Source organism: Leucoraja erinacea, chromosome 3, assembly GCF_028641065.1.
Source record: "Leucoraja erinacea ecotype New England chromosome 3, Leri_hhj_1, whole genome shotgun sequence".
In the NCBI taxonomy this organism is placed as follows: Eukaryota; Metazoa; Chordata; class Chondrichthyes; order Rajiformes; family Rajidae; genus Leucoraja; species Leucoraja erinaceus.
The window spans coordinates 64,116,483-64,140,848 of NC_073379.1; the positions used below are offsets into that span (position 1 = coordinate 64,116,483).

A 24,366-nucleotide genomic window follows, 5' to 3' on the forward strand; every position below is an offset into this window, starting at 1 on the left:
CTGAAGAAGAGTTTCGGCCCGAAACGTCGCCTATTTCCTTCGCTCCATAGATGCTGCTGCACCCGCTGAGTTTCTCCAACATTTTTGTGTACCTTCGATCTTCCAGCATCTGCAGTTCCTTCTTGAATGCTATATCATTGCCTGGCCACATTCTTCAATCTTTTCTGACAAAATGCTGCAACTAATTTCCAACAAACCGTGAAGTGGAGCTGATCTTCAGAAACAATGGAAACAATGCAACCAATGGCAATTGAACTTTAGTTACCAAATATCATTTATTGCAACAGTGGACTCAAATGTTATTTGCCAAATATACTTGTACCCAGGAAACATCATTGATATGGGTATTAATAGGGGTTTAATGAGCCGCAGACACCAAATGTAAAAAATATTAAAAATCCAGTACTTTTGATGCTGCTCCGAAATGAGCAAAGGATCTGACCTAATACTGGAGCTGATTTAGAGTTTATATATTTAAATTACATTGATTTAACAATACAACATATTAGTATAATGGAACTTTTATTCTGAAAATATGGCAAGGATCTAAGGCACTTCAAACATTTAAATACACACCACAATTTAAATGTGACAACATTTCAGCCTTATAAATATGCACAAAAATCCATATACAGGGCTTTAATTGGACAGGTCGATATACAAATAATACCTCATTGTCACCAAAACCAAATTAGATACAAATGACAAATTCTAAAATAATTAAAAAGCTGTGTCAATAGTAAATTGTTTTTCATGTAAATTTATTTTAGGCTATGTATAAAATAGGTTGAAAATACTGTAAGACTCAATTTTTAACGATACAAACGATTTTGTTTGATATATAAAAGTTTCAATAATCAGGAAATAGTTTCTGTGATAAAGGGAAACCTATACAGAGGTCATCCCCCAAATCATCTTAATTTGAATGTTACCATTTTATTCTATATTTTCATCAAATATAAATATAGTTCTAAAAAGTATCATGACACTTATTTTAATGAAGTTTATATAGACAAAAATATAGATTATAACTTCTAACATTGAATGCAGTCAAATGAAACCGTCACATATTATGTGATCACCAAGGATTAAAAAACAAAGATGGAATTTTAAACACTCTGATAAAGCTTGTAACATCAGCACCGTAATGCTAAGCATCATGAAGAGTGAACAATGCCAGCTCCCATAAAGCTTTTCAGTTTAGTTGCTGGTCAATGGATTGGCAGAGCTACCTTTAGTACTATTGCTAAGAAACAGTTATTTTGCTGGTGAGCTCAGGCACACATTTACATTCAGTATCTGTCAATATTAACAATACATAGCAGCTTGGTAAAGGATTAGGTGAAGTACTAATCAATCGAATTTGCTTCGGCGCGTTGGACTTGGAGAGGTTTTCCTTCCTAATCGAGGTGTTCCCTTTTAAAATAACAAAGAACAGATTTAGGAGCTGGAAAGCTATTACACATTCAACTAAAAGTATACATTGAACACTATTGAAAGAATTTGAAGAATGGCACAAATAGGCATTGTTTGCCCAATGTTCTAACCAATTTACATTATTCGAATGCAATTTATTTCCATTCAGTTCTTTCAAGTCTAGAGTCACGAGCCTTTGGCCTGACTCATCCATGCCTCATCAAAGTTACACCTATTTACCCCATATCCCCCTAAGCCTTTCCTATCCATGAATCTGTCCAAATGTTTTTAAAATGTTATTATTGTACTTGTCTCAACAACTTCCTCTGGCAGCTTGTTCCATGTACCCAGTATATACCCTCCACATTCTGCATGGAGAAAGTTGTGTCTGATTGCTTTTAATGTTTTCCTCACCTGAAACCTCTTGTGCTTGGTGCTCCTACCCTTGGAAAAAGAAATGGTCCTTTCATCCTATCTGATCCCCTCTTGATTTTATGCCCCACTATATGATTAACCCTCAGCCTCTTGCGCTCCAAAGAACAAAGACCTAACCTGCCCAACCTCTCCCTACAACTCAGGGAGCTTCAAGTCCCGGCAACATACTCATAAATCTCTGCACCCTTACAATACTCCAAGTACTCCCCGAGTTGAAAGAACTAAAATGTAATTCCCACCAAGATATTTAACATTCATTTAAGGTGCAAAATAGATCCCCCTCAATAAAACACAGGAGCAGTGCAGTGGATGAAGGCTTGAAACTCCAGCTAACTACAAGGACAGAATTACTTGGAAAGGTGAATTAATAATGAAGCATTAATAAAAATTAAAAAAAGAGAAGTCTTGAAAGAAGAATTTAGGGAGTTCGGTAGAGAGTTAAGGAGAAGGACTGGAAAGGTAACAATCTCAGGATTACTGCCTGTGCCACGCGACAGTGAGAGTAGGAATGGAGTGAGGTGGAGGATAAATGCGTGGATGAGGGACTGGTGCAGTGGGTATGGATTTAAGTTTCTGGATCATTGGGACCTCTTTTGGGGAAGGTGCGACCTGTACAGAAAGGACGGGTTGCACTTGAACTCAAGGGGGACCAATATCCTGGCGGGGAGATTTGCAAAGGCTACTGGGGAGACTTTAAACTAGTATGGTTGGGGGGAGGGACTCAAATTGGGAAAGCTAGCAGTCAGTGTGTGAAGCAGGGGGCAGAGAATGGTAGCACTCTGACCCAAAATGTAGGGGAGAGAGAAGAAAAAGAAAATAATCAGAGAATAAGAGAGGGTGGGTTTCTTAAATGTGTATATTTTAATGCTAGGAGCATTGTAAGAAAAGTGGATGAACTTAGAGCCTGGATTGACACCTGGAAGTATGATGTTGTGGCGATCAGTGAAACATGGTTGCAGGAGGGCTGTGATTGGAAATTAAATATTCCAGGATTTCGTTGCTTCAGGTGTGATAGAATTGGAGGGGCAAGAGGTGGAGGTGTTGCATTGCTTATCAGGGAAGATATTACAGCAGTGCTTTGGCAGGATAGATTAGAGGGCTCGTCTAGGGAGGCTATTTGGGTGGAACTGAGAAATGGGAAAGGGGTAGCAACACTTATAGGGGTGTATTATAGACCGCCAAATGGGGAGCGAGAATTGGAAGAGCAAATATGTGAGGAGATTGCAGATATTAGTAGTAAGCACAAGGTAGTGATTGTGGGAGATTTCAATTTTCCACACATAGACTGGGAAACACATTCTGTAAATGGGCTGGATGGGTTGGAGTTTGTAAAATGTGTGCAGGATAGTTTTTTGCAACAATACATAGAAGTACCTACTAGAGAAGGGGCGGTACTGGACCTCCTGTTAGGAAATGAGATGGGTCAGGTGGCAGAGGTATGCGTTGGGGAACAGTTCGGGTCCAGTGATCACAATACCATTAGTTTCAATATAATTATGGAGAGGGACAAAACGGGACCTAGGGTTGAGATTTTTGATTGGAGAAAGGCTAACTTTGAGGAGATGCGAAAGGATTTAAAAGGAGTAAATTGGGACAGTTTGTTTTATGGGAAAGATGTGGAAGAGAAATGGAGTACATTTAAAGGTGAAATTTTAAGAGTACAGAATCTTTATGTCCCTGTTCGGTTGAAAGGAAATCGTAAAAATTGTAAAGAGCCATGGTTTTCAAGGGAAATTGGACACTTGGTAAGAGTAAATGAGGTGCTTGAGGAGTATAAAGAATGTAAAAAGAATCTTAAGAAAGAAATTAGAAAAGCTAAAAGAAGATATGAGGTTGCTTTGGCAAGTAAGGTAAAAGTAAATCCGAAGGGTTTCTACCGCTATATTAATAGCAAAAGGATAACGAGGGATAAAATTGGTCCATTAGAGAGTCAGAGTGGACAACTATCTGCAGAGCCAAAAGAGATGGGGGAGATATTGAACAGTTTCTTTTCTTCGGTATTCACCAAGGAGAAGGATATTGAATTATGTGAGGTAAGGGAAACAAGTAGAGTAGCTATGGAAACTATGAGGATCAAAGAAGAGGAAGTACTGACACTTTTGAGAAATATAAAAGTGGATAAGTCTCCAGGTCCGGACAGGATATTCCCTAGGACATTGAGGGAAGTTAGTGTAGAAATAGCAGGGGCTATGGCAGAAATATTTCAAATGTCATTAGAAACGGGAATAGTGCCGGAGAATTGGCGTACTGCGCATGTTGTTCCATTGTCTAAAAAGGGGTCTAAGAGTAAACCTAGCAATTATAGACCTGTTAGTTTGACGTCAGTGGTGGGCAAATTAATGGAAAGAATACTTAGAGATAATATATATAAGCATCTGGATAAACAGGGTCTGATTAGGAACAGTCAACATGGATTTGTGCCGGTCTTGTTTAACTAATCTTCTTGAATTTTTTGAAGATGTTACTCAGGAAATTGATGAGGGTAACGCAGTGGATGTTGTGTATATGGACTTCAGTAAGGCCTTTGACAAGGTTCCTCATGGAAGGTTGGTTAAGAAGGTTCAATGGTTGGGTATTAATGGTGGAGTAGCAAGATGGATTCAACAGTGGCTGAATGGGAGATGCCAGAGAGTAATGGTGGATGGTTGTTTGTCAGGTTGGAGGCCAGTGACGAGTGGGGTGCCACAGGGATCTGTGTTGGGTCCACTGTTGTTTGTCATGTACATCAATGATCTGGATGAGGGTGTGGTAAATTGGATTAGTAAGTATGCAGATGATACTAAGATAGGTGGGGTTGCGGGTAATGAAGTAGAGTTTCAAAGTCTACAGAGAGATTTATGCCAGTTGGAAGAGTGGGCTGAAAGATGGCAGATGGAGTTTAATGCTGATAAGTGTGAGGTGCTACATCTTGGCAGGACAAATCAAAATAGGACGTACATGGTAAATGGCAGGGAATTGAAGAATGTAGATGAACAGAGGGATCTGGGAATAACTGTGCACAGTTCCCTGAAAGTGGAATCTCATGTAGATAGGGTGGTAAAGAAAGCTTTTGGTGTGCTGGCCTTTATAAATCAGAGCATTGAGTATAGGTTGGGATGTAATGTTAAAATTGTATAAGGCATTGGTGAGGCCAATTCTGGAGTATGGTGTACAATTTTGGTCGCCTAATTATAGGAAGGATGTCAACAAAATAGAGAGAGTACAGAGGAGATTTACTAGAATGTTGCCTGGGTTTCAGCAACTAAGTTACAGAGAAAGGTTGAACAAGTTAGGGCTTTATTCTTTGGAGCGCAGAAGGTTAAGGGGGGACTTGATAGAGGTTTTTAAAATGATGAGAGGGATAGACAGAGTTGATGTGGAAAAGCTTTTCCCACTGAGAGTAGGGAAGATTCAAACAAGGGGACATGACATGAGAATTAAGGGACTGAAGTTTAGGGGTAACATGAGGGGGAACTTCTTTACTCAGAGAGTGGTAGCTGTGTGGAATGAGCTTCCAGTGAAGGTGGTGGAGGCAGGTTCGTTTTTATCATTTAAAAATAAATTGGATAGTTATATGGATGGGAAGGGAATGGAGGGTTATGGTCTGAGCGCAGGTATATGGGACTAGGGGAGATTATGTGTTCGGCACGGACTAGAAGGGTCGAGATGGCCTGTTTCCGTGCTGTAATTGTTATATGGTTATTATATGGTTAATAATTATTAACATAAATTTACCTTAATTTACTGGCAAATGTAGGTGTTCTTGTACTCAATATTCTAATCATTGTTACTATTTAAGTACAATGAACTCTATTTAGATCTTGGTTACCAAGAACAATAGTGGATTAAGGCAAGGAAAAACAGATGCTGGAAAATTAAAAAAACCTGGAAGCACTCAACGGGTCAGGCAACATTGGTGATGAGAGAAACATTTCCGGAAGAATCTGCCATCAATACTGAATAAGTGAGAAAACAATAATGCTTTAAGTTGCAGAGAGGGAGGGGGGAGCTGGAGAGACTAGAAGGAATGTCTGAGATAGGTGCAAGTCAATGTTGTCAAAGCAACAACTGTATTAAACAGAGGGAGAGAGCTCCACGTAGGCATTTCCTTCACAGGCCAAAGAGAAGTAAAATCAATTTGTCAAGCACACATTAAGCAACATTACCCAAAAATGTGGCTAGGATGTGTTACAGAGATCAAAGAGACACAAAAAGCTCTGTATTGACTGCAACTACTACGCTAAAATATACAAGCATTTAATGAGGATAGTAAAGCAACACAGATTTTAACCAAAGAACATTTATCCAGACCATTTAAGCTTTAAATATACACACATTAAAGGCAAATCTCTAAGTACGTACTGACCGGGGATGTAGCTTTGGAGAAGTTTACGTGAGCATAAAGTAAGACTCCTATATCCTTATGACCAGCCTCCAGAGCAATGGATAATGCTGTACTTCCATCCTGAATATAATGATAGAATGGAGTTAATTTACTTAAAATACTACTCAAATATCTGAATATTATAAAATCAGAAATTTATTTTGAAATCAATTATTGACAATGGCCAGCAATTTTATTTAACAATTAATTTTATTTCAATTATGTTATGACCAGAAAATACATGGAGATGTGATTAAAATACTTACTCTCAGCTAATTTAAAACTACAGCAGCGAATAATCTTTTTTTCAAATAAAGTTTGATGAACTGGGATTGTTCCAAAATTGTAAAAAAAAACAATTCAGTTTCAAGCTTTGTATTTAACAACCAGCTTTGAGCAGGAACTGGCACCAATCAAAAAGCCTATCACCAATTGATTTTGTAAGTATTATTACAGCAAAGCATCTTCCATGTTAATTCTCAGTACTGGTTTGCCATAAGAATGCATTCTCAGCCCCTAACTCCACTCCCTACAGATTTCAGGATGGCACAGTGACGCAGCTGTAGAGTTGCTACCTTACAGGACTAGAGACCTGGGTTTGATCCTGACTATGGGTACTATCCGTACCAAATTAGGGGGCGCTGTCCTGTGCACGGCTGCCCAGCCAGCAGCTGTCTGTCTCTTCATCTTTTTATTTTTATTTTAGTTAGTTAAGTGTTTTGTTTGGAGGTCTAGACTTTTTTATGTGGGGGGGAAGGGGGAAAGGGGGAAACTACCTTTCAGGGCTCCTACCTGGTCGGAGAGGCAGCTTTTCTCCGGGCTGCAGCTTCGACCCGTCCTCGCGGCCTACCTGCGGGCCTGGAGCGGCGTTTCATTGGCAGCCCGAGGCAGCCTTCATTGTTGCGGGTGACTTCAATCACTCCAACCTGAAGACTGTACTCCCCAAATTCCACCAACATGTATCCTTCCCCACTAGAGTAGACAAGACACTGGACAAAGTCTACACCAATATGGCTGAAGCTTACAAAGCCATCCCCCTCCCCCACCTTGGTCAGTCTGATCACGTCTCATTGTTCCTGCTCCCTAAGTTCTCCCCACTCATCAGACGGGTTAAACCAACTGCAAGGACAGTTAAAGTCTGGTCAGAGGAAGCGGACTTCACACTTCAGCAGTGTTTTGGAAACACTGACTGGAAGGCGTTTGCAGCCCAGGCCACCCTTGACTCTCACACGGACATTGATTCCTATACATCCTCTGTTCTGGACTTTATAAACTCCACCATCAATAGTGTCACCTCCCTCAAACAGGTGACCATATACCCGAATCAGAAGCCATGGATGAACAGCGAGGTCAGGCTACTGCTGAAAGCACGGGACACCGCTTTCAGGTCAGGCGATGCTCGAGCCTACAGTTCATCCAGGGCTAACCTGAAGAGGGGCATCAGGAAGGCCAAGCACTGCCATAAGCTCAGGATTGAGGAGCACTTCAACAACAACTCCGACCCCCGACGCATGTGGCAAGGCATCCAGGCCATCACGGACTACAGACCCTCCAACATCACCCCCACATCCAGCGACGCCTCCTTCCTTGAGGAGCTGAATCACTTCTATGGCCGCTTCGACAGGGACAATCTAGAGACAGCCATCAAGGCTGTGCTACCTGCCGATCACCAACCCCTCACACTCACCCCCTACGACGTGTACGTGGCACTGAGTAGGACTAATGCACGTAAGGCTGCTGGCCCTGACGGCATCCCCGGGCGCGTGCTCAGTGCCTGTGCTGCACAGCTGACAGACGTCTGGACTGACATCTTCAACCTGTCACTTGCCCAAGCAGTTGTCCCCACTTGCCTTAAAGCCACCTCCATCGTGCCAGTGCCAAAACACTCCACTGCGGCAAGCCTCAACGACTTCCGCCCAGTTGCACTTACCCCCATCATCACCAAGTGCTTCGAGAGGCTGGTCCTGGCACACCTCAAAAGCTGCCTACTCCCCACACTGGATCCCTATCAGTTTGCCTACCGCAAGAACAGGAGTACGGAGGATGCCATCTCAACGGCACTTCACTCCGCCCTCTCCCACCTTGACAACAGAGACACTTATGTAAGAATGCTGTTCATCGATTACAGCTCAGCATTCAACACCATTATTCCATCAAAACTGATCACCAAACTCGGTAACCTGGGCATCGACCCCTCCCTCTGCAACTGGATACTGGACTTTCTAACCAACAGACCCCAGTCTGTGAGGTTAGACAAGCACACCTCTTCAACCCTCACCCTGAACACCGGCGTTCCTCAGGGCTGTGTGCTGAGCCCCCTCCTCTACTCCCTCTTCACCTATGACTGCACACCTGTACATGGTACTAACACCATCATCAAGTATGCAGATGATACAACGGTGATTGGCCTCATCAGCAACAACGATGAGCTGGCCTACAGGGAGGAGGTCCAGCACTTAGCAGCATGGTGCGCTGACAACAACCTGGCCCTTAACTCCAAGAAGACCAAGGAGCTCATTGTAGACTTCAGGAAGTCCAGAGGCGGCACGCACACCCCCATCCACATTAACGGGACGGAGGTGGAACGTGTTTCTAGCTTCAGGTTCCTGGGAGTCAACATCTCCGATGACCTCTCTTGGACCCACAATACCTCTACTCTGATCAAGAAGGCTCATCAGCGTCTCTTCTTCCTGAGGAGACTGAAGAAGGTCCATCTGTCTCCTCAGATCCTGGTGAACTTCTACCGCTGCACCATCGAGAGCATCCTTACCAACTGCATCACAGTATGGTATGGCAACTGCTCTGTCTCCGACCGGAAGGCATTGCAGAGGGTGGTGAAAATTGCCCAACGCATCACCGGTTCCATGCTCCCCTCCATTGAGTCTGTCCAAAGCAAGCGCTGTCTGCGGAGGGCGCTCAGCATCGCCAAGGACTGCTCTCACCCCAACCATGGACTGTTTACCCTCCTACCATCCGGGAGGCGCTACAGGTCTCTCCGTTGCCGAACCAGCAGGTCGAGGAACAGCTTCTTTCTTTCCGGCCGCTGTCACTCTACAAAACAACCTACCTCGGGGACTGCCAATCACCCCCCCCCCCCCCCCCCCCCCCCCCCGGACACTTATTATTTATTTATTTTTATTCAAATCGTTTGCTATGTCGCTCTTCAAGGGAGATGCTAAATGCATTTTGTTGTCTCTGTACTGTACACTGACAATGACAATTAAAATTGAATCTGAATCTGAATCTGAATCTGAATCCTGTCGGGGGACCGCCCAGAACCTCGGCTTCGGTGGCGGCACAGCGCTGGAGCGCTATCGTGGAGCGGGCGATGCCTTGCCTGGGTCGCCGCGCTGGAGCTCCGGTGAGCTGAAGATCGTTGGGTAAAACATCGCGGAGCTGCGGGACTGTGGAGCGGCCAGCTGCGGGCGGCGGCCAGCTGCGGGCGGCGGCGCTGAACTTTACATCGGGAGCCTGGGATCTCTAGATGAGATCGCCAGTTGTGGAGCTCCAACCGGCGCGGCCTTGTTGGCTTCGGAAGCCGCGGCCTCCAGTACGGAGGCGGCCGTTCCAGGGTTCCCAAGCCGCGGAGAGGACTCTCCCAACGCCAGAGCAACATCACCCGGCGAGAACGGCCTGGAACATCGGGCCTCCGTAGAGGCAACTGTGGAGGCCTCAATGGGCCCGACTATGGGTGAACTGGGGTTGGGGACTGGACTCTGTGCCTTCCCTCATAATGGGAACCATTGTGGGTGGATGTTCTTTATGTTTAAAACTCTTATTAATGTTATGTCTGTATTCCTTCTTTATGTGCTGCAAAATGGCAAGAAGCATTTCACTTCACTACACCTAGGTGTATCTGAATGTGACCAATAAAATACCTTTGATACCTTTGAAATTTCTACATCTCTCCCAGTGCTCACGTGGGTTTTCAAGTTCAAATGAGCTTGTCATGTGTCCCTGATAGGACAATGAAATTCTTGCTTTGCTTCAGCACACAGAACATAGTAGGCATTTACTACAAAACAGATCAGTGTGTCCATATACCATTGTATAAATATATAAACACATGAATAAATAGACTGATAAAGTGCAAATAACAGATAAAGGGTTATTAATGATCAGAGTTTTGTCCGAGCCAGGTTTTCTCCGGATGCTCCAATTTCCTCCCATATTCCAAAGACATACAGGTTGCAGGTTAATTGACCGGTATAATTGTCCCTAGTGTGAAGGATAGTGTTAGTGTACGGTGGTCGTTGGTCAGCGCGGCCTCGGTGGGCCTGTTTCTGTGCTGTATCTATTGTTATTTTGACCAACAGGTTTCTGGTGCAGCAGTGGTAGGACATCGATTCAGAACACGTGCTGACACTGCATGGAGTAATCCAATGCAATTGATTTCATTAGTTCTTATGTCAGACATCAGAGTCTTATATCTGCTAGTTTCTGAAACGGCCTGGTCAAGAACAACCTCGGACATACCACAAAATTAAGCAGAGTTTAACCAAATAGATTGCAGCATATTTTCATGTTGTCTTTTGTATTTGCTGGTGTTAAGTCCAAGAACCCTGGCAGACCTCACAGGGTCAGTATTAACAAGACCAGCCTCACCCCCCCCCCCCCACCCAATTACTGCTTCAGCTAAGGTCATCCCAAAATGCATTCATTTCTCTGTCTGTTGGACTGTATATAGGAGGTTCTATTCCAACATGAATGTATCACAAACACATAATCCTCATTCATTTGGCTATAAGTACATCAAGGATGTTCCATAACAATGATAGATCTGTTTGAATCATCTGATGAAGACACAAAATAAATGAAACAGTGGCTCAGGCGCGGGAAGGCTCAATGAAGGGGAAGAGATTAAAGCAGCCGGCTCTGTAGGTAAATAACTGAATGGAAACTGGTTATTTATTTAGTGCTTTCCTACAGAAACAGTGCAGTCAATGGCAACCGTATTGAAGTGGTGTTTCACAACTCAAACACTATACCCTTTTACATTCAGTAACTGGCTTTGAAACAGAGTCAGATTCATCCACGAAATCCAATCACTCTTTGAAAACATTCGCTCTTAATAAATTGAGGTTTGCATAAATAGAGTCTGTCTGATAGAGGGAAGGATCAGAACAACCAACAAATATTTAGACCCTTAAATAGAACATCTAAATGGTAACTTACACTGTCAGCTAGTGTGGAATCACATCCAGATTGGGCCAGAAGAAGCTTAACTATCTCCACATGCCCATGTTCACTCGCACACATCAGAGCTGTAGACCCCTCATCATCCTGAATATTGACATCAGCAGCGCAGAGGAGAAGTGCTTTCACCATGTCCATCCGACCGTGGCTTACTGCAAGCATCAGCGCTGTCTGACCAGCCTAAAACCAATAAGAGAGAGGGAGGAGAATTGATCAATTATATTCATTGCAACTATTCAGATGCTTGAGAATTCATACAATTTGCAGGATGAAGTAGTTGGAGTTAAGTTCCAAACCATTTCAACAAATACTTGCTAATTGCACGTGGAACTTTGTGCTTAATAATGGAGTCATAGGCAATCATACAGACAGGTAATAAGGTCATGTTACACAATAACAGGAAAATATATCATCAGATAATACTATTCAATATTAATATATATTCTAATTTAGTAACATTCAGGCCATTTAGCCTGCTTCTTCCAAAAGACCATGTACAATTGTTTTGGAAGTTTGCACATTCTCCTTGTGGCCATGTAGGTTGGCTCCAGTTTCCTCCTACGTCTCAAAGATGTGCTGGTTTGTAGGTTAAATGGCCTTTGAGAAAATGCCCATCATGTGTAGCGACGGGATGAGCATGTGGTAAAACTGGTATGAAAGAATGATCAATAGTGGACTCAGCGGGCCAAATGACCCATTTCCATGATGGATCTCTAAACATAACCAAACATAGTCTACCGACATTCCATTGGATCCTAGCTCATTTGTACGTCATCTCCAATTATTAATCTTTGCTGCATATGCCTCAGTACTCCTACTTTAGATACATGTTGATCTCTATCCTAAAACAAAAATTAAACCAATTTACCCGGTGTTTCAGTGAAAACCCAAGTTTCCAGGAGAATGGGTGAGAAATAGTGCCTCGAGAAGAGCTCATCTAATTCTAAGATAGTACCCCCCACTCCAAATTCATTGACACATAGAAACATAGAAAATAGGTGCAGGAGGAAGCCATTCGGCCCTTCGAGCCAGCACCGCCATTCATTGTGATCATGGCTGATCGTCCCCTATCAATAACCCGTGCCAAGAAATAGTTTATCCAAAATTACTCCAAATCCTTTAATCCTCAACACTTTCATCACTAATGGTATATAAGGCATGCTGATAGAAATAGTCCTCAATTTGATCCAGAGGTCAAGAATCATTTTGGCCAATGTGAGCAGCACACTCCCAAAGGTCATCATATTCTGTGGAGGTGAAGTTACCCACTAGCACCCCATTTCGGAAGTGACCAAAGTTTTGTACAAATGCTGTTATATTCCAGTGCATTGGAAATAATGTTCCATAGGGTTTTTCAATTATTCGGTTTTAATTGTAACATTTATAAATTGCAAGTGAAAACAAAGTGCGGCACAGCGGTAGAATTGCAGCCTTACAGCGCCAGAGACCCGGGTTAGATTCTGGCTACGGGTGCTGTCTGTGCAGAGTTTGTACATCCTCCTATGACCGTGTGGGTTTTCTCCGGGGTTCTGGTTTCCTCCTGCATTCGAAAAACGGACAGGTTTGTAGGTTTGAATGGTTTCTATAAATTGTCCCTAGTGTGTAGGATAGTGCTACTGTACGGGGTGATCGCTGGTCGATGTGGACTCAGTTGGCCCAAGGACCTGTTTCCACACTATATGTCTGGTCTAATGTATCTTGAAGGCTAAAAATATAATGAATGCGCCAATATACACAAGAAAGTTAATTGACAATGTAACCCGAGAGTAACAGTGACAAATATAGGTCCAAAATCAGATGTACATTTGGGGGTAGTGCAAGTGGGAAAGAAAACACAAGGAAAGAAAATCTAATGGACAAGGCATTCTTAAAATGGAAAGGTAGATATGGAAATCAAATCTCAGAAAAACAGGTGAATAATAGATCAAAGAATATTGTACTAGAGCAGCTGTTATAAAACAATTACCTTTGTCTGCTAACAATGTTATTACTATTGCATTGGTAACTAAATCTCATTCAAAAAATAAAAATGCTTTTCCCCCCATTTTTAGAATTTGCTATATCAATTTCAAACCATGGATGTTTTGGGTATTGATAAGTAGAAAAGGACTGCTTTTGGAGATCCAGATTTAAATTTAAATAGCCAATTAGAATAACAATATTATTGCTTGACTGAAAATTCAAGGTGAAGGACCAAGGCTGCCATAAATGCAGTAAAGGAGTGAAAAAGGAGCAAGGACATGCATCTGAATGCCATTCGCTACATAAAATAAGGAAAATTCACAACAAGCAGCACCTAAAAATAAACGAGATTTCCAGCTACACACTCCCCCAAAAAACCGCAAGATATTACATCCCTGTTCCTTACATCCTTACTTCCCTGTTGAACTGAAAAGTTAATCTATAGAATTGCGTTGCGATTTCTCAAAACTGTAAAATACACGAAAGTCACCTGACTGGCTTTGGCATTCACATCGCCTTGACTAAAAAGTTCATCCACAATTTTCATATCTTTCTCATTTTCCACTGCAGCAAGAGCAGCAAGCATGATCGGAGTATAGCCAGCTTTATTCTGCTGATTAACATTGCATACATCTGTAATAAAAGAATATTACCACCTCAAATTAATTTCAATAATCTTTATCAATATCGACTAGTAAAGCGAGACATAGTGGAGCATCCATTTTGATTGATTGTCCAATGTTAATAAAGAGTTAATTAGAGAATGCAATGTCACCAACGTTAGGGCAGAACCTACATGAGCTCATCATACTTACCATTATTTACATGCCAGATGAAATCAAGATGCATTAAAATAATAAATTCAGCAGCTGTTATCCAAGATGCACTGTGCCACTGGATCCCTATTCAAATTCATAAAATGTTTTTAGTTTAACGTATTCATTCATGGGATGTGGATGTTTTTTGGAATTTCCTGTTCAATCTTAACTTGCTCCAGAAGAGGTCTGAAATCAAAGTGCTACTATGGGGAGGGGGAAGGGTCCGACACGGGGGAGTGCGCAGGGTACTCTGACACGGGGAGCCACGGGGTGGGAGCACCCATGGTAAACAACGTAATTCACTACCGAGATCACTGAGCTTAAAGAATTGCTTACATAAGTGTAAGTTTATGCAAGTCACCCATTACACAAGTCAGGGAGTGCTTGTAGCTGTCATAAGGAGGAGTTGAACATATGTTCCTGGACCAATGGCTGTTAGTCCAGTAACGTAACCACTTGTACTACTGTACTGTACATCCAACTACAAGATGGATACAAATTCATGTGTACATTTTAAGCATTCAATTGATTTTCAAACTATCAAAAACCCTCATGACATTGAAAATTATCTATTTTTAAATCATCGGGAAATCTTATTCCTTCAGCTTTAAATTGTTAAAATTTTAAAGTATGAATTATTTGGTCTTTTTTTCTCTCCCCTCTCAATCTACCATCCTGCCTTCTCTATGAAACATCACACTGAAAGCACTATTCTAGCTTATTCTAGCATCAGACCACTCTAGTTACTAACAATTCTTAAATCTGACTAAGAATTAAAAAAGATATACCCAGTGGCATCTTGCCTCCCAAGCTTACCATAACTTTCCTGCAAATCCTCACAATGAACAAGAATAGGCATTATGCAGTTGGTTCACCACCATTAGCGAATTTGCATGTAGGGAAAAAATATATAATTTCATCCACTAGTATTTGAATATAGCAAGAGGACTTAGTGGTAATAGTTTTGTAAAAGGGCCCCTTTCACTGATGCAGAGATTTGAACTCAAAGTATTTTTATGATGCATCAAACATGCACTTTACAGCTTTGGCTTCTCTTCTGCAAGCCAGAGGAATATAAATAGCAGGGGAATCCAGTGAATGGATGCCTTTTTCCTAAAATGGCATTTTTCAGTTCCACCAGTACTGATTTTCTTCATATTTGTCCACTTTTTCCTCCCCCAACCTAGGTTTGGAGCAGTAAAATAGGTATGTGGATTCAGCATGCCTGTTCTTTGATCTATTTAAAAATATTTTAGCAATGCAAAGAATTCACTAATGAAAAGTCCAATATGTATCATGACATTTAAATCCTTTTTGAGATGGCATTCATGACATATTTGTGCATGTCTCCTTGGCAGACATCAGAAAACACAATCAAACCAGCAGGACCATTTCTGTGTCATGACAATCAAAGCACCCGAGGCATTTACCAATGATTGTGATTTTTAAACCACCCTGCATAAACAGTTGTTGGTCTTTGCCATACAAGTATTTGAATCTTTAGTCCGCCTGTAAATTAAAATCTTCAGTTTACGTAAACAATATTTCTTTAAAGTTAACAGAACGCATATTTCAAAGAAACCCTGTTATTTACATTCCACGATAGATTGCATTTAAGGTGTTAAGAACAAAGAAAATCCATGTACATCTGCAACATACACGTGTGTGAAATAGGTAAAACAGCATTAACAGCAAGGGGCAATAATGTAAAAAATTCAACGTACTTGCAGCAAGAAGCAACTTCACAATTTCAAAATTTGAGTGAGATACACTGTAGTGAAGGGCTGTGTTGCCATTTCCATCGGCCATGTTGACCACATGTTTCAAGGCCTCTGCTGAAACCTCCCTGAATCCTGTCAGGTAATCCTCTACCATGATGGGAACTGCTGACTTCTGACTTGATACACGGAACCATTCATGCTGGATGTTGTTAAGGCAAAGTCTCTAAAATACACACAAACATTATATATATATTAGAGAATATTGTATCTGGAAAGCAAAAAAACTATGCTGGAGATAGTTTTGTGTGTTTTGAAGGACAAAACAGAAATTCCTGGAAATATTTGGTTTAGTTCTGTGAAGAGGGGTTAACTGTGTGTTAGTGTTTATAATCAATGACCTTTCATCAGAAGTGGCTAGCTACTTGGTATTTTAGTTAAGATTAGAAAAGCTATGGAGCTAATTGCAGTGGAGTAATAAAATAACAATAATTTGTAGCTTTAAAGTAGTAAAACATCCCAATGTACTTCAGATGAGTGTTAAACAAAATCTAACAGACCAGTGAAGGGAGCATTCAGACAGATTAATAAAAGTTTGAGAAATAGTTTGTAAGGAGTGTAACAAAGAATGAGGGAGAGGCAGAGGGGATTGGGAGAAGGGAGAGGTGAGTGATGCAACCATTTTGAAAATAGTCATAAGATGATCTGCACTTCTCATCACTCATAGAAACATAGAAATTAGGTGCAGGAGTAGGCCATTTGGCCCTAGGAGCTAACATACCATTCAATATGATCATGGCTGATCATCCAACTCAGTATCCCGTACCTGCCTTCTCTCCATACCCTCTGATCCCCTTAGCCACATCTAACTCCCTCTTAAATATAGCCAATGAACTGGCCTCAACTACCCTCTGTGACAGAGAGTTCCAGAGATTCACCACTCTCTGTGTGAAAAAAGTTCTTCTCATCTCGGTTTTAAAGGATTTCCCCCTTATCCTTAAGCTGTGACCCCTTGTTCTGGACTTCCCTAACATCGGGAACAATCTTCCTGCATCTAGCCTGTCCAACCCCTTAAGAATTTTGTAAGTTTCTATAAGATCCCCTCTCAATCTCCTAAATTCTAGAGAGTATAAACCAAGTCTATCCAGTCTTTCTTCATAAGACAGTCCTGACATCCCAGGAATCAGTCTGGTGAACCGTCTCTGCACTCCCTCTATGGCAATAATGTCCTTCCTCAGATTTGGAGACCAAAACTGTACGCAATACTCCAGGTGTGGTCTCACCAAGACCCTGTACAACTGCAGTAGAACCTTCCTGCTCCTATACTCAAATCCTTTTGCAATGAAAGCTAACATACCATTCGCTTTCTTTACTGCCTGCTGCACCTGCATGCCTACCTTCAATGACTGGTGTACCATGACACCCAGGTCTCGCTGCATCTCCCCCTTTCCCAATCGGCCACCATTTAGATAATAGTCTGCTTTCCCGTTTTTGCCACCAAAATGGATAACCTCACATTTATCCACATTATACTGCATCTGCCAAACATTTGCCCACTCACCCAGCCTATCCAAGTCACCTTGCAGTCTCCTAGCATCCTCCTCACAGCTAACACTGCCCCCCCAGCTTAGTGTCATCCACAAACTTGGAGATATTGCCTTCAATTCCCTCATCCAGATCATTAATATATATTGTAAATAGCTGGGGTCCCAGCACTGAGCCTTGCGGTACCCCACTAGTCACTGCCTGCCATTGTGAAAAGGACCCGTTTACTCCTAACTCCACTCCTTACCTATGATGACTTGCATGAATATGACCAACCTGCCACACTGGCCTGAACCATCCTAGACTCCAGAGGCATGGCAGGCAGAGGAGCAGGTCCTGCAAAGACTAAAGCTAAAAGCCTTAATGGGAGGCAAAACACCAGATGCACCAGCTGGCATCGTTGGAGGATTTTTTAAGCATATTCAAATGCTTTTGATAATCCCTGGCATTAAAAGCTAATAAATTAAAACAATTAAAAACTAGAAATACCCATAACTAATGAAACAGATAAATAAAATCATTCAACTAAACAACATTTTTTTTAAAGAAAGATAAACTTTTCCAATGCTTTCTTAACCCTTACAATCTCAATTCAAAAAGATGGAATCTGAACCTATGAATCTAAACAGTTCTCCAGTATAATTGCAGAGGAATTCATAACATGTAGATTTGCCACGGGACTCCCTATATGGCTAAACCAGTGTGGAAATGCAAGAATTGGTATTTGACAAGCCATATGCAGAAATCCCATACTGGATTCCATTTAGATGAACTACTTCTGATGGTTTTGTTAAGAACTGCTGGCATTTACAATCAAGCTCCAGATGATTTGCTCAGATATTCCAAATGTTTATTTGGAAGTTTGCAAGCAAATCTACTGATTGAGCTGTAGTGGGGGAGTTAGGGAGGGGCAGAGGAGGCAGAATCAAAAGGTTCACGGAGTTGAGGAGTGCTGGGTCTTACGGGCATGCAAGTAGAAATGAAGCAGTCTGTCGCCAAAACATTAATCAGTTTTCATGAGTTCTCAATTACTCAAAAGCCAAAAATTAGAATCAACCACAGGAATCTGCAATTGTTTTGTGGATTTGATGATCAAGTTCAAGATCTGTTGCAAGAGACAAGGTATAACCTGCTTGAAATGAACCACGTGTTAAGGAGCCTTGCCGCAGACATTCATCCCGCCCAATCAATTTAACCTCATGAATAAAAGTTCATGAGAGAATGCTCCTGATTTTCAAATATAAATCAATATAATGCCATACAGTTTAACTCTTGCCACTTCTTGTCCATCCCCTAGACTGCTGGTTTCAGTAGAATGTCTATTTTAATGCAAGGACGATACTGTAAATTTGATAATAATTTCTAAATATATTATGTCATTAAAGGCATTTGAAAATATGTAGTTTGTTATAACAAAGATATGTTTTTTAAAGTATAAGTTTCATTGGCCTGTGAAGATTTATAATTGCACTTCCATTTATTGAAACTATATTGATACTTAACATAAACATACCACTTCTTTGCTGGCCATTGCTTTTGGATCATTAAGATGGTTTTTCAATATTTTGCATGCTGACAACACCTTCTCACTTAACTCGTACCTAAGGAATATAAAAAATTCAAAACCACGGTATTAAAAACACTTCAATTTCTGTTAATTCATGTATCTTCAAATCTGACTCATTAACTGTTTCTTGTTCAAAGAACAGACAATAATTGATGCCATTTTCTGGCAATAGTAATATTAAGCATGAGCATACACTAACTTTATCCTATAACTGAAGGGAAATCCGTGGTATCATTCAGCATTTCACCATTAAATCCCTAACTCGGGTAATGGGCTCAGTATATAAGACAAATGAAACACAAACACTTGCAGAAGATGAGGAAACCACATGCAAATAAATAGAGGTGGAATTACACAACAGCCCAAATGTATGCCTGTATTATTTTGGGATTTTAAAAGGGTTATTAGTACTCCTTACAATAATATTGCACAAAACTATGTATATCTCAGAAAATTGGTTATACCTTTCTCTTACTTCCACTTTGCCAACTTCATTTTCATTTGTTTCCAACTTGGCGACCTCTTGATTTGCCACACTTGCCGTCTCAGTCCCACACAGACAAGGTTCCTCTAGCTGTACATCACAATTAATCTTCACTTCATCTTTACAACTTTCTTGAACTTCTAACTCATCATCCGATTCAGAAGATGAGCTTTCATCCGAACTCGAATCATCGCTGGATGTTGTTTCGTACCTATGGGAATACAGACATGTGATAAACATAGAAACATAGAAAATAGGTGCAGGAGTAGGCCATTCGGCCCTTCGAGCCTGCACCGCCATTCGATATGATCATGGCTGATCATCCAACACAGTATCCCATCCCTGCCTTCACTCCATACCCCCTGATCCCTTTCGCCATAAGGGCCACATCTAACTCCCTCTTAAATATAGCCAATGAACTGGCCTCAACTACCTTCTGTGGCAGAGAATTCCACAGATTCACCACTCTCTGTGTGAAAAATGTTTTCCTCATCTCGGTCCTAAAAGATTTCCCTCTTATCCTTAAACTGTGACCCCTTGTTCTGGACTTACCCAACATCGGGAACAATCTTCCTGCATCTAGCCTGTCCAACCCCTTAAGAATTTTGTAAGTTTCTATAAGATCCCCCCTCAATCTTCTAAATTCTAGCGAGTACAAGCCGAGTCTATCCAGTCTTTCTGCATATGAAAGTCCTGACATCCCAGGACTCAGTCTGGTGAACCTTCTTTGTACTCCCTCTATGGCAAGAATGTCTTTCCCCAGATTAGGAGACCAAAACTGTACGCAATACTCCAGGTGTGGTCTCACCAAGACCCTGTACAACTGCAGTAGAACCTCCCTGCTCCTATACTCAAATCCTTTTGCTATGAAAGCTAACATACCATTCACTTTCTTCACTGCCTGCTGCACATGGGAAACGTCTTTTCATTTTGCACTGTACAACTGTTGCTTGCAAGATGACAATAAAGGTTGATTGATTGATTGATTGATTGATTGATTGATTGATTGACCTGCATGCCTACTTTCAATGACTGGTGTACCATGACACCCAGGTCTCGTTGCATCTCCCCCTTTCCCAATCGGCCACCATTCAGATAATAGTCTACTTTCCTGTTTTTACCACCAAAGTGGATAACCTCACATTTATCCACATTATACTGCATCTGCCATGCATTTACCCACTCACCCAGCCTATCCAAGTCACCTTGCAGCCTCCTAGCATCCTCCTCACAGCTAACACTGCCCCCCAGCTTCGTGTCATCCGCAAACTTGGAGATGTTGCATTCAATTCCCTCGTCCAAATCATTAATATATATTGTAAATAGCTGGGGTCCCAGCACTGAGCCTTGTGGTACCCCACTAGTCACTGCCTGCCATTGTGAAAAGGACCCGCTTACTCCTACTCTTTGCTTCCTGTCTGCCAGCCAGTTCTCTATCCACATCAATACTGAACCCCCAATACTGTGTTCTTTAAGTTTGTATACTAATCTCTTATGTGGAACCTTGTCGAAAGCCTTCTGGAAGTCCAGATACACCACATCCACTGGTTCTCCCCTATCCACGCTACTAGTTACATCCTCGAAAAATTTCATAAGATTCATCAGACATGATTTACCTTTCATAAATCCATGCTGACTTTGTCCAATGATTTCACCACTTTCCAAATGTGCTGCTATCCCATCTTTAATAACTGATTCTAGCAGTTTCCCCACTACCGATGTTAGACTAACTGGTCTGTAATTCCCCGTTTTCTCTCTCCCTCCCTTTTTAAAAAGTGGGGTTACATTAGCTACCCTCCAATCCTCAGGAACTACTCCAGAACCTAAAGAGTTTTGAAAAATTATCACTAATGCATCCACTATTTCTGCGGCTACTTCCTTAAGTACTCTGGGATGCAGCCTATCTGGCCCTGGGGATTTATCGGCCTTTAATCCATTCAATTTACCCAACACCACTTCCCGGCTAACCTGGATTTCACTCAGTTCCTCCATCTCATTTGACCCCCGGTCCCCTGCTTGATAAGGTCCCACCACAGGTGATTAGTGGACAAAATTAGAGCACATGGTATTGGGGGTAGGTTATTGACATGGATAGAAAATTGGTTGGTAGACAGGAAACAAAGAGTAAGGATCAACGGGTCCCTTGCAGAATGGCAGGTGGTGACTAGTGGGGTGCCGCAAGGTTCTGTGCTGGGACCACAGCTATTTACAATATACATAATGATTTAGTTGAAGGAATTAAAAGTAACATTTGCAATTTTGCAGATGACACAAAGCTGGGTGGCAGCGTGAACTGTGAAAAGGATGCTATGAGGATGCAGAGTGACTTGGACTGGTTAGGTGAGTGGGCAGATGCATGGCAGATATAGTATAATGCGGATAAATGTGAGGTTATCCACTTTGGAGGCAAGAACAGGAAGGCAGATTATTATCTGAATGGTGTCAGGTTAGGAAAAGGTGCAGTACAACGATACCTGGGTGTCCTAGTACATCAGTCACTGAAAGTAAGCATACAGGTACAACAGACAGTGAAGAAAGCTATGGCCTTCATAACGAGAGTAGTTGAGTATAGGAGCAAAGAGGTCCTTCTGCGGTTGTATAGGGCCCTGGTGAGACCACACTTGGAGTATTATGCGCATTTTTTGGTCTCCTAATTTGTGGAAGGACATTCTTGCTATTGAGGGAGTGCAGCGTAGGTTAACAAGGTTAATTCCCCGGATGGCGGAACTGTCATATGATGAAAGAATGGAGAGACTGGCCTTGTATTCACTGGAAATTAGGATGAGAGGGGATTTTAAGAAAACATATAAAATTATTAAGGGATTGGACATGCAAGATGCAGGAAACATGTTCTCGATGTTGGGGGAGTCCAGAACCAGTTTAAGATTAAGGGGTAGGCCATTTAGAACTGAGATGACGAAAAACTTTTTCACACAGTTGTGAATTTGAGGAATTCTCTGCTTCAGAAGGCAGTGGAGGCTGATTCACCGGAAGCATTCAAAAGATAGTTAGATAGAGCTCTTCGGGCTAGCGGAATCAATGGGTATGGAGAAAAGGCAGGAACGGGGTACTGATTATGGATGATCATCCATGATCACATTGAATGGCGGTGCAGGCTCTAAGGGCCGAATGGCCTACTCTTGCACCTATTATCTATGTATCTTTGTATCCCACAATGTCCATGCCGAACATGGTCCTAAGATGCGCTAATCCTCTCTGCCTGCATGTGATCCATACCCCTTCAAGCACTGCCTACCCATTTGACTATCTAGAAGCCTCTTAAATGTCACTATTATATCTTACTCCACTACCACCTGTAGCAATCTTCAGGAATTAATAAGGCAATATTGAGTTATTAAAAATACATTATCATTTGAAGATGACTTTCAGATATTCTCAGTTCCAAGATAATATTTTAACCCATTGCGCTAAAGGAGGCTTTTTGTGTTTTTTGTTGTTGTTTGGGTAGGGAAATAGGAGTGGCCAGGGGGAAGATTTTTAGATAGGGAAAAATCTTTTTCCCAGTATGGAAAAATCAAATACCAAATGGTATTTAAGGCAAGTGGGGCAAAGTTTAACAAAGATGCACAGGGCAGGTTTAAAAAAAAATACAGAGAGCGGTGAGTGCCTAGAAGGTACTACCGGGGGTGGGGTGGTGGTTGAATCTGATACGTAGTGGCATTTACAGGACTTTTGGATAAGGCATATGAATGCACAGGGATATGGATTATGTGCAGGTAAATAAGTGATGGATGTTCAGCACAGATATTGTGAGACGCGGCCTGTTCTTGTCCTGTACTGTTCTAGATTCTAACAAGGTATAGATGGGCAATTCAATCACAATAGCAACAAACTACCAAAATTGGAGTTTTCTCTGCTCTCTGCTCTCAACAATAGAGTACATGCACTGAAACATTCTTACTTTCTTAATAAAGTAGTATTTTGAATTATCTGTAGCAGCTGGGAAGAAATTCAAACTAAAAGCTCCATGGGACCAATTATTACCAAATTACTGCATTAGAACAACAGGTTTCACACTTACCCTCCATTAACACCCACAAACTGAAGGTTCTTCTTCATGCCATTTGCTTCGTGCTTTCTGGGGCTATCTTTCTTTTTCATAATTGATTTTAGCGCGCCTGTGCTGCCGGAAGGCACTACAATAAAAAACATTCAATGATGCATTCATGAAAAGAGTTAACCACAAAGCAATATCGACTATATTTCCAAAAAAATAACAGCTTGGTGTGTAGCAAAATGTGATGATATTTGCATTGATTCTAATCTCCCCTCGATCATTCTCTCCCTCATTCCTGTCCAGTCATTGTCAGAGTGAGCTGGGCAGGAGGGAAGGCGAGGACCTTTTTTATTTAAAAAAAAACTTTTGAAGGGGAATTACAAGGAGAAAAGAAATTAAAGCAGAGGATACGGGACCACATGACAAAAAGGAGAAAATTCTAAATGCTCCTGAGAGTCAATGTGACTTGAAAACATAAAAAGGCATAATCATCTTCTTTTTTTTTTAATTGCATTGGATAGAACACTCAATGTTTTCAATAAATTAGACAAAATCATTTGGGTGAATGCAGAGTTTCCAGGGTTGGAGAATCAAAAATTAGAGATCATAGGTTTAAGATAAGAGGGGAAGATTATAAAAATCTGAGTTACAACTTTTCCACACAGAGGCAATAGACAATAGGTGCAGGAGTAGGATATTCGGCCCCTCGAGCCAGCACCGTCATTCAATGTGATCATGACAGATCATTCACAATCAGTACCCTGTTTCTGCCTTCTCCCCATATCCCTTGACTCCGCTATCTTTCAGATAACTTTTTTAATTTAACTGGTAAACATATGGAACA

At 41.5% G+C, this 24,366-nt stretch overlaps 1 protein-coding gene across 6 annotated transcripts in view; it reads right to left on the bottom strand.

Moving 5' to 3' along the window:
• Positions 1-505: 505 nt before the first annotated feature.
• kank1a (KN motif and ankyrin repeat domains 1a) overlaps positions 506-24,366 on the bottom strand; it is a 247,433-nt gene continuing 223,572 nt past the window's right edge. For all 6 annotated transcript variants that reach the window (XM_055632821.1, XM_055632824.1, XM_055632822.1 and 3 more), the window contains 8 exons: positions 23,547-23,661; positions 19,485-19,715; positions 18,967-19,054; positions 15,915-16,134; positions 13,863-14,005; positions 11,390-11,590; positions 6,197-6,295; positions 506-1,416 (listed from right to left, as the gene is read on the bottom strand). In XM_055632821.1, coding sequence (XP_055488796.1) covers positions 1,354-1,416; positions 6,197-6,295; positions 11,390-11,590; positions 13,863-14,005; positions 15,915-16,134; positions 18,967-19,054; positions 19,485-19,715; positions 23,547-23,661 — 1,160 coding nt within the window. In that variant the 3' untranslated portion in view covers positions 506-1,353. The remainder of the gene's footprint in view (positions 1,417-6,196; positions 6,296-11,389; positions 11,591-13,862; positions 14,006-15,914; positions 16,135-18,966; positions 19,055-19,484; positions 19,716-23,546; positions 23,662-24,366) is intronic.